This window comes from Terrapene carolina, unplaced genomic scaffold (genome assembly GCF_002925995.2).
Source record: "Terrapene carolina triunguis isolate 2854851 unplaced genomic scaffold, T_m_triunguis-2.0 Scaffold95, whole genome shotgun sequence".
NCBI lineage: Eukaryota > Metazoa > Chordata > Testudines > Emydidae > Terrapene > Terrapene triunguis.
Window position 1 is genome coordinate 1,224,664 of NW_020664446.1, and position 10,295 is coordinate 1,234,958.

The 10,295-nt window shown below is 58.1% G+C and overlaps 3 protein-coding genes across 3 annotated transcripts in view; all 3 read right to left on the reverse strand.

The window, feature by feature from the left end:
* The window catches only part of ZFYVE27 (zinc finger FYVE-type containing 27), a 23,539-nt gene extending 21,346 nt beyond the window's left edge, over nucleotides 1-2,193 (reverse strand). Inside the window, exon 1 of the mRNA XM_026651035.2 lies at nucleotides 2,190-2,193. Within this exon, the coding sequence (XP_026506820.2) occupies nucleotides 2,190-2,193 (4 nt within the window). The remainder of the gene's footprint in view (nucleotides 1-2,189) is intronic.
* Nucleotides 2,194-6,617: 4,424 nt separating this feature from the next.
* On the reverse strand, nucleotides 6,618-9,701 carry LOC112116435. Its single transcript, XM_026650871.2, has 2 exons — nucleotides 8,230-9,701; nucleotides 6,618-7,292 (listed from the first exon to the last, which is right to left on the reverse strand). The coding sequence occupies exons 1-2, from the start codon at nucleotides 9,063-9,065 to the stop codon at nucleotides 7,025-7,027; spliced, it is 1,104 nt and encodes a 367-aa protein (XP_026506656.1). The 5' UTR covers nucleotides 9,066-9,701; the 3' UTR covers nucleotides 6,618-7,024.
* The window catches only part of MARVELD1 (MARVEL domain containing 1), a 1,455-nt gene continuing 455 nt past the window's right edge, over nucleotides 9,296-10,295 (reverse strand). The window contains exon 2 of the mRNA XM_026651036.1: nucleotides 9,296-9,313. Within this exon, the coding sequence (XP_026506821.1) occupies nucleotides 9,296-9,313 (18 nt within the window). The remainder of the gene's footprint in view (nucleotides 9,314-10,295) is intronic.

Here is a 10,295-nt window from a genome sequence, read left to right on the forward strand (position 1 = left end):
CTGAGTTGGCACTCTCAGTTGGGTTCCGCCAGAACCGCATCGTCACACCGTGTTAGTCTGTATCCACAAAAAGAACAGGAGTACTTGTGGCACCTTAGAGACTAACAAATTTATTTGAGCATAAGCTTTCGTGGGCTACAGCCCACTTCTTTGGATGAATAGAATAGAACATATATTGAGGAGATATATATACACATACAGAGAGCATGAAAAGGTGGGAGTTGTCTTACCAACTCTGAGAGGCCAATTAATAAGAGAAAAAAAACGTTTGAAGTGATAATCAAGATAGCCTAGTACAGACAGTTTGATAAGAAGTGTGAGAATACTTACAAGGGGAGATAGATTCAATATTTGTAATGGCTCAGCCATTCCCAGTCCCTATTCAAGCCTAAGTTGATTGTATCTAGTTTGCATATCAATTCCAGCTCAGCAGTTTCTCATTGGAGTCTGTTTTTGAAGCTTTTCTGTTGCAAAATAGCCACCCACAGGTCAAGGTAGAAAGAGTCCTATTCAATTACCTCACATGCAGGCTGACAACTAAGTGGTGACAAATTATGTAAGTGCTTGTTGTGATGGATTATTTTGTATGAAAATTGGGTGTGCCTCAGTTTCCCCTAGTTGCTGCATGGATGACTAGGTGGTGGGAAAAGGCAGTTTAGTCTCGGGCTGCCGGGCAGGCTACAACAGAGGTGGGAATGCTGTCTGGCTGTCTCTGGTTTGGGGGCCCAGGACAATGGAGGATCCATGAAGACAATGGCAAATCCAATCACTGGGACACATTTGGTACCTAGCAGCTATGGACCATGGAGCCCTCCCCCACCCCCCTTTGCAGGAAGCCAGCCGGGTGTGACCAGCTGGACAAAGGGCTGAGGAGGGTCCAGCTGGGACAGGCTCGGGAATTTGAACATAGAGGGACGGAGCAGGAGCCAAGGGTAGACACCGCTTGGCTGGGGCTCTGGGTAACCAGAATGGCCATGCTGTAACTTTCTGGGTTCTGTGCTAAGCAAGGACTTTCTAGCTGTGTTCCAGACATCTAATAATAGTTTTAAAAGTACAAAGAGTTTGAAGAGCAACTAGCAAAAGACTCAAAAAAATGTTAAGTACTTCAGAAGCTGGAAGCCTGACAAAGAACCACTGGACGATTGAGATGCTAAAGGAGCACTCTAGGAAGACAAGGCCATTGTGGAGAAACTAAATGAATTCTTTGCATCGGTCTTCACGGCTGAGAATGTGAGGGAGATTCCCAAACCTGAGCCATTCTTTTTAGGTGACAAATCTGAGGAACTGTCCCAGACTGAGGTGTCATTAGAGGAGGTTTTGGAACAAATTGATAAATTAAACAGTAATAAGCCACCAGGACCAGATGGGATTCACCCAAGAGTTCTGAAGCAACTCGGATGTGAAATTGCAGAACTACTAACTGTGGTTTGTAACCTATTGCTTAAATCAGCCTCTGTACCAGATGACTGGAGGATAGCTAATGTGACGACAATTTTTCAAAAAGGCTCCAGAGGTGATCCCAGCAATTACAGGCCGGTAAGCCTGACTTCAGTACCACGCAAACTGGTTGAAACTAGGGCTGTCAAATGATTAAAAAAATTAATCACGATTAATCGCACTGTTAAACAATAATAGAATATCATTTATTTAAATATTTTTGGATGTTTTCTACATTTTCAAATATATTGATTTCAATTACAACACAGAATACAAAGTGTACAGTGCTCACTTTATATTTACTTTTATTACAAATATTTGCACTGTAAAACAAAAGAAATAGTATTTTTCAATTCACCTAATACAAGCATTGTAGTGCAATCTCTTTATCATGAAACTTGAACTTGCAAATGTAGAATTATGTACAAAAAAAACTGCATTCAAAAATAAAACAATGTAAAACTTTAGAGTCAACAAGTCCACTCAGTCCTACTTCAGCCAATCGCTCAGACAAACAAGTTTGGTTACAATTTGCAGGAGATAATGCTGCCCACGTCTTGTTTACAATGTCACCTGAAAGTGAGAACAGGCATTCACATGGCACTGTTGTAACCAGCGTCACAAGATATTTACATACCAGATGCGCTAAAGATTCTTATGTCCCTTCGTGCTTCAACCACCATTCCAGGGGACATGTGTCCATGCTGATGACAGGTTCTGCTCGATAACAATCCAAAGCAGAGTGGACTGACGCATGTTCGTTTTCAGCATCTGAGTCAGATGCCACCAGCAGAAGGTTGATTTTCTTTTTTTGGTGGTTCAGGTTCTGTAGTTTCTGCATCGGAGTGTTGCTCTTTTAAGACTTCTAAATGTATGCTCTACACCTCGTCCCTCTCAGATTTTGGATGGCACTTCAGATTCTTAAACCTTGGGTCGAGTGCTGTAGCTATTTTTAGAAATCTCACATTGGTACCTTATTTGTGTTTTGTCTAATCTGCAGTGACAGTGTTCATAAATCAGACATGTGCTGGGTCATCATCCAAGACTGCTATAACATGAAATATATGGCAGAATGCGGGTAAAACAGAGCAGGAGACATACAATTCTCCCCGAAGGAGTTCAGTCACAAATTTAATTAACGCATTATTTTTTAACGAACACCATCAGCATGGAAGCATGTCCTCTGGAATGGAGGCCGAAGCATGAAGGGACATATGAATGTTTAGCATATCTGGCACGTAAATACCTTGCAACGCCGGCTACAAAAGTGCCATGCGAACGCCTGTTCTCACTTTCAGGTGACATTGTAAATAAGAAGCAGGCAGCATTATCTCCTGTAAATGTAAACAAATTTGTTTATCTTAGCAATTGGCTGAACAAGAAGTAGGACTTGTAGGCTCTAAAGTTTTACAATGTTTTGTTTTTGAGAGCAGTTATGTAGAAAAAAATCTACATTTGTAAGTTACACTTTCACGATAAAGAGATTGCCCTAGAGTACTTGTATGAGGTGAATTGAAAAATACTATTTCTTTTATCATTTTTACCGTGCAAATATTTGTAATAAAAAATAATATAAAGTGTGCACTGTACACTTTGTATTCTGTGTTGTAATAGAAATCAATATATTTGAAAATGTAGAAAAACATCCAAAAATATATAATACATTTCAATTTGTATTCTATTATTTAACAGTGCCATTAATCGTGACTAATTTTTTTAATCACAGTTAATTTGTTTTAGTTAATCGCGTGAGTTAACTGTGATTAATTGACAGCCCTAGAGTCAACATGGTTTTTGTAAAGGGAAATCATGCCTCACCAATCTACTAGAATTCTTTGAGGGGGTCAACAAGCATGTGGCCAAGGGGGATCCAGTGGATATAGTGTACTTAGATTTTCAGAAAGCCTTTGACAAGGTCACACACCAAAGGCTCTTAAGCACCTGGGGGGGCATTTTGCAGCCACCATGAACAGCTGAAACAGCTCCATGAGGTGCTGGGGGAGAGCCAGGCCCCGTGTCCCTGCCAGGGTCCAGCCCAGCTGCCCTCCCCCCTGGGTGAGCAGCACTGTGCCACACATGGCCAGTCCTCTTCCCAGGGAGGCTTTGTGTGTCTATAGCTCTAATCCCCCCGCTCCACGCCCCAGCGAGTACAGAATCCTAGGAAAGCCTCCAAGCTAGGCCCCCCTCAGCCCCACAGCGGGAGGGAAGCTGTTCGAGCAGGCCCCTGTGGTGGGCAGGCAGCTGCCAAGCTGAGGGGGAAGCCCAGTGGCTGGGGATGCTCCACCGTGCACCCAGCCCCCTCAGTGCACATGGGCATTCAGACAGCTAGTGCAGGATCGTCACCCACAGGCCCTGGAGGCACCCGCAGGACATGGTGGGCCGTGGGGGAGGGGGGCACTCTGCCTGGAGGCCTGGCAGCACCTGGGCACCCTCCTGCCACTGGGCACAGAGAGATCTGAGTGACAGGCAGCTGGTTCTGCAGTGAGAGGACAGGCGACCATCCAGGCCACCCGGGTCAGTCCCTGCCCGGGATGTGTCGGTGGCATGTGGATATACAGGCCCCTGCTCTGGTCCCTTTCATCCCAGTCTGCATCTCCCGCCCCCCACGCTGGACTTCTCTGCAATCCCAGCCCTAGGTGGGCAGTGAGGACTGGTGGTTAGAGCAGGGGAACGGGGAGTCAGGACTCCTGGGTTCTCTCCCCGGCTCTGGGAGGGGAGTGGGGTCGAGTGGTTAGAGCAGGGGGGCTGGGAGCCTGGACTCCTGGGTTCTATCCTCCAGTGACCTCCTGGACTGGAGGACAGCGACTGTGGCCACCTCCCAGGGTGGGGTGTTACAGAGAACCCCCATCATGGGCACCCTCCTGTGGCCACCTTTAGCAGCACAGGCCAACCCACCTCAGCTTCCCCGTCACAGTCTCTCCCAGTGGTTTAAACTATTGGTTTAAAGTGCTCCCCAGCCCCCCGGGGTAAAGCCAGGCACACGCAGCCGCTCTACAGGCCCATTCCCCGGTTACCGAGCCGAGAGTCACTGCCCACTCGCCCCCTGCGCTTTGCCCTGGTCCAGAGCCCCACGCCCGCTTGAGAGGACCAGCACCCACTTCCCTCCTGCAGCTCCAAGCCAGGTCTCCTGCCAGGGGGGTCCCCAGTGTCACCCCCAGGCTGCTTCCCCCTGCCCAGAGAACCACCCGCCCTGTATGTGGGGCAGTCCCAGCGCACCCCATGCACAGACGGGGGGGCTCTGCCCCCTGCAAGGATCTCACAGCTGTCGCAAAGAGCAGAGCTCCCTCCCCCCGCCCCGCCCCGGCCCCGGCCCCGGCATCCTCACTGGTTAAAGTGGAGTCCCCCCAGGCCAGCAATTCATTACCCAGCCCACCCCTGCAGCAGCCCACGGCTCTTCACCCGCCCAGGCGCAGGGGGTAGCAGCAGGATCCCCTCCCCATTCCTGGGGAGCTCCAATGGGGTCCAGCATTACAGGGGGAGAGGTCGGGCAGACTGACCCATTGCTCATAGGGGGAGGGGCTGGAGCTTCTCCCCTCCCCCCTAGATTGGGCCAATATCCCACTTCTGGCACTGCCGTCACCCTGACCCCCAGAACAGAAGGGGGGCTGGGCAAATTGCTGTCCCTGTAACAACCTCCTGGCAGGCATCACCCCCCGCACATGTGTGTGAACACACACATGTGAACACACACACACACACACACACGCACATGGTGGGCCCTGGGGCCTTGCACTCCTGCAGGTAAGTTTGGCCAGCTGAACAGCACCAGCTTCCCCCCCCCCCAGCTCTGCCAGCGCCCGGCCTGCGCACCCCCTCCCCCAGCCCTGCCCGCCCCTCCTGGAGCACAAGCGTGTGCCCAAGCTCCCAGCGGCCTGCCCCTGCCCCCCGGCCCGGCACACAGGGAGCCATTCAGCAGCCGCCAGGGCAGGAAGTGCTGGGCCTGTGGAACGCAGCCACTTGGCTCCGTCCTGCCCCGGCTGCCTCACTGCAGCCTTGTTCTCGCTGCCTGGCAGAGCAAACGTCACAGGCCCGGCTCGCCCCCGCCCAGCAGCCTGGCCAGCCCCAGGCGGGAGCCACCCCCGCAGCTGGGGCCCCACGCAGACAGCAGGGCCGCTGGGCTGAGCCAGGCCGTGGGGAAAGACCTGGAGATGCTCAGGGCACTGCTGGGACTGGGGAGAGAGGGGTTGTCCCGGCGTGCGGGGCTGGGAACGGGGCCTGGCCAGGGCTTGGCCTGCTTTGGCATCACTGCAGCCATGCCGCCGGCCCGGGAGCGCTTGGTAACGCCGCCGGTGCGCCGTGCTTCTGCTAGGATGTCCAGCGGGCTTCCTATGCCTGCCCCGCTGGGCCAGCCTTCCCCAGGAGCAGGTGCAGGCCCCTGTGGTGGGGCCTGGCTGCGGGGGGGGGGGGTGTGTGTGTCAGGCTGCTCCCCGGCTCTGGTCCTGCCGGTGGGGCAGGGAGCCCTGGCCTCCTGTGAGCTCAGCTGCCGGGGGCGAGGAGGCCAGTGCGACGATGGGCTGGTGCATAAAGCCAGGCCTGCACGAGCCCTCGGCAAGTCGCGCCAGCTCTCGGGGAGCCCAGCCTGTGGCCCCAAGAAGCAAACGCAGGCTGCAGCGTCCTGAGGGCCCCCTGGTACCCAGCCCAGCCGGCACTGACACGGGGCAGCTGCAAGGGCGGGGGTTGGCTGGGGAAGCCGAGGTGAGGCTGTCAGCCCCCCGGGACGCACGGCCCAGCTGTGAGCAATCAGAGATGAGGGTGCAGGGGGCTGCACCGAGCCTGGCTGCCCCTTTGCTAGCCCAGCCCCACCCATCAGACTCCAGCAGCTGTGCTGGGTCCTGGAGATCCCCAGCAATGCTCTGAGCCCAGCTCCCGGCCAGACCCCCAGTCCCAGGCCATGCGGTGGCAGTCAGGGTCAGCAGGGCCCCCTTGCTAGGGCACGGCATGTTCAGCCCCGGGGCGGAGCTGAGGGGCCAGGGGTCCCTGTGGGGCTGGAGGGGGGGGCAGGTCTGAGACCTCTCTGATGAGGGGTTGGAATGTGATGAACCTGAGGCTCCTGGGAAACCCCTGCCCGGAGCCACCCCCCCGTGTGACTCTCCCCACTCCAGGGCAGCAGTCCCAGCCCCTCCCCCTCACCCCACAGCTAGCCCCGGACACGAAGCCCCGACACAGACAGCCCCAGCTCGTACCAGCAACCCTTTATTTAGAAAGGTGAATCCACAGCAAACAACAGAGATCTGGGTGCAGCTGGGCCCACGAGTCAGACAGGCAGGGGCCTGGGAAACCCGCCAGGGACAGAGCCCCTCCCTGCCACGCAGCAGGGCCAGCTCCCGCCCCAGCCGTGCAGAGCAGGCCCCAGGGCCGTGCGCAGAGCAGTCTGGCTGCAGACGGCAGGGAGGGTGGGAAAGATCCGCAGGTACCGGGGAGGACAGTGCCAGGCTGATGCCTGTGGTACGTCCTGTGCTGAGGGGTGGGATCTCCCCAAGGCAGGGATGGGGGCACAGGGCAGCGTGCAGGGCGTGCCCGGGGCAAGCCGGGGCAGTGAGACAGTGGTAGGTGGAGGCACGCAGCTCTCTGGTGCGCTGGGGCTTGGCTATTCGCGAGCAACACGGCACAGCCTGAGCACGAGGCAGGCGGGCACCAGGCAGCCCTGGGCCCGTCCGCTGCACACGGGGACCCATCTGCCCAGTCCATGTCCTCTCCCAGAGCAGCATGGGGCTGCTGGCGTCTCCATGAGCAGAGGCTGCGGCTCTCCAGTCCCTCCTGGGCTCCTCGCCCGCTCCCTCCAGCCCAGGGCAGCCTCCGGCGGTCCCAGCACCAGGCCCTGTGCACGGGAGCCACGGAGCAGGCTCCTCAGCAAACTGCAAGGGAAACAAAGTCAGTAGCAGAGCAGCCAGGCCCCGGCCTCAGTCCCAAACCCCAACCTCCGGCCCCCGGCCCCAGCTCTGCCCCCGGCCCCCACTGCCTGTGTGGGGGCACCGATGGGTCATGGCTCCTGCCACTGACACAAACGATGGGGTGTGGGGACCCCAAGAACAACAGCCAGAGGCCACGTGCAATCCTTGTGCTGCCTGCGGCCTCTCCCCTGGGTGGGGGTCTTGGCCCTCAAACCCAAACAGGCAGCAAAGGGTTAACCCTGCAGCCAGGGGTCAGAAGGGCCCCCTGAGCCTTGCCCTTTGTTCTGTTGTCTCCCCCCCATGCAGGGCCCAGGGCCCTACCCCAGCTCAGCCGGAAGGGACACATGCAGCTCACAGGAGAAGGGGTCAGGCGGCGCACACGGGGGGGCTTTCTGGAGCACCACCCGGAGACCCAGGGCGCTGCGGCCCGAGGACCCTGTCTCAGCGCATGCAGCTCACCCTTGGGCAACGCAGAGCCTCGGACCTGGCACTGCCAACCAGACTGTGTACTAACGCTGTGCGCCCAGGGCAGGCAGCCCCTTCCCACCCCCAGTCACCCGAGCCTGTGCCCTGCAGCTCAGAGCACACAGGGAGAGTTTGAGCTGAGGCCCTGGGTAAAGGCTGCAGGGGAGCAGAGCCCCACGAGCCCGGCTGGCCCTGCCCTGGATGCTGCACAGACCCCGGACAGGACAGGCCCAGAACAACCCTGTTCCCAGGTGGGGGCTCCCCCTGATGTGGGGCGCTGGAGGCCTCCAGCCCTCGGGCTCTCTGTGCCAGTACACGGCCACATCCTGCCTGTGGCACGACTGGCACTCAGCTCCCCTAGCGTGCTGGGCCCAGCCCTGAGTGATTCCAGGGGAGCCCACGTCCCCCGCCAGGCCCAGCGCTACAGAGCTCTCACCTCTGGGCTCGACTCCCTCCCTCGGCTCCACCGCGCCATCTGCCCTCGGGTCCTGCCACTGCTTCTCCGGTGTCCAGGGCCGGGGGGAGCCTGCAGCCGCTGGCCTTTCCCAGGGGGCCGAGCGCCTGGAGCTGGGCTCGGAGCAATCTCCAAAGATGAATTTCCCAGCCCCGTTCCAGCCCTCGCAGCCAGTCCATCCCCGGGGCATCCTGGCTGGAGGAGGGGTCAGGAGAGGAGCCAGAGATGGGGGTTCCCAGGATGTGCTGGAGCCGGTCAAGTTCCCCGAGCTGTTGGCTTTCGGGTGGGGGGCCACGGGCCAGGCTGATCCACCCTCTGGCTCCCTCTGCCTTCGCACAGAGCTCTGGAGGTCGCTGGGGTGAAAGGCACTTCCCCGGGTTGCAGCCAAGCGAGGTCCCCAGGCCTGGGAAAACCAGGGGCCTGAGAGATGGGTACCGACGTGGGGGGAGGGGGCAGCGTTCCTGGAACAGGGCACAGCGCCCAGCCGCTGCATCTGCAGTGTCGCTCTGGGCCTCCTTCGCAGTGCTGGGCTGTCTCCAGTCCAGCGCCCAGGGCAAGTCACGCCCGCCCAGCTCCGGGGGCGAGAACAGCGCAGGGACCAATGGCACCACGGTGGAAGTCTGTAAAAAATCTAAGGCACTTGCTGCCCCTTTGCACTGGGGCTCCTCTGCGCTGCCCAGCGGCCTTGGCACAGCCGCTGCCCTGGGACCGGGGGCACGGCCCTGAGTCACCACTCGTGGAATCAGCCCGCGGAGCACAGGCCAGGCTTGCCCTGCTGGCGGGGCCCTGCACGGGGGATCTTCCGAAGGTGGAGCCATCTCGGAGAGGTCTCTGCTTGGTTATGAAACCTGCCTGTCCTTCCCTTGAATTTCCTTATTGGGCTAAATTCCACCAACTTCAAATCCGTCCCACCCTACAACTTCAACTGGGCACAGTGTCTTTCACTTCCCCTCCTCACCGGCTGCACAGCGGTTAAACACCAGCTGCGCGCCACCCCGGAGGTAGCTGCATTTCCCTGGCAGGTGTGGGGATCCCTGTGTACAGCTTGTCAGGGGCTGCGTGGCCCCTGCAAAGAAAAAGGCACTAGGGAGAGTCACACCCGTGAGCAGGAGGCTGAGCTGAAGGGGGCTCCCAGGCTGCCCTGACATACCCAGGCTTGGAACATCTTGCATGGCTCAGCTCCTGCTCCCTCCTCCCCCCATCCACGAGCCAGGGCTGGGAATGGGCAGCAGCAGTGAGCAATGGCTTTGCCCTGCTGGGGCCCCATTCCCTGGGAATGGCCGGGGAAGGGGTGGTGGCTCTGGGCTGCACTGGATTCCCCTTCCCGCCACATGCCATCCGCCCCGCCTAGGTGGGGGCCCCATCTGGGGCTGGGGACATAGTTCTGTCCCTGAGCAGATGGGGCAGGAGCAGGGGCTGCATGTGGGGACAGGGGAGAGTGAGGGCTCAGCCCCTGGGAGGGGCCCCCCCAGAGAAGGGGGGTCTCTGGGCTGTCGGTTCTCATAGATCAGGGCTTCTCCCTGGGCGTTTCCGGCCTGGGGAGGGGCTGATGCTGGGAAGCTCATCCTGGCTGGGCAGTGGGTGCTAGGAGGGGTGCCAGAGCGGTCCCTGGCCCAGAACTCTCCCATCCCCTCCCATGACAGCCATGGGGGCCTGCTCCCTCCTGTCCCAGCCCCACAGCCCAGCCACGCCTAGGGTGACCAGATGTCCCGATTTTATAGGGACAGTCCCGATGTTTGGGTCTTTTTCTTATATAGGGTCCTATTACCCCCCACCCCCTGTCCCGATTTTTCACACTTGCTGTCTGGTCACCCTAGCCGCGCCTGGGGAGCGAGTGAGCGGAGACCCAGCGCCAGCACCCACCTGTGAGAGCCGGAAGGGGGGAGCCCGAGGGCCGGCAGCCCCCAGCTTCGGGCGATCGGGTCTGGGGTTCTTTGGCTGAGGCTAGCCTGTGTCTGTCCGTCCTCCGAGGGGGGGGTGTCCCTGTGTCTGGGGGCTGCGGGTCCTTGACTGGCTATGGGGAGCCGTCAGGCGGGGGGAGGTCTGTC

Excerpts from the sequence above, each read along its gene's own strand:
- LOC112116435 (XM_026650871.2), bottom strand. The coding sequence starts at position 9,065 with ATGGCTCCACCTTCGGAAGATCCCCCGTGCAGGGCCCCGCCAGCAGGG. Across the intron at positions 7,293-8,229 it reads GGAGGGAGTCGAGCCCAGAG|TTTGCTGAGGAGCCTGCTCC; the intron begins GTGAGAGCTCTG and ends TTTCCCTTGCAG.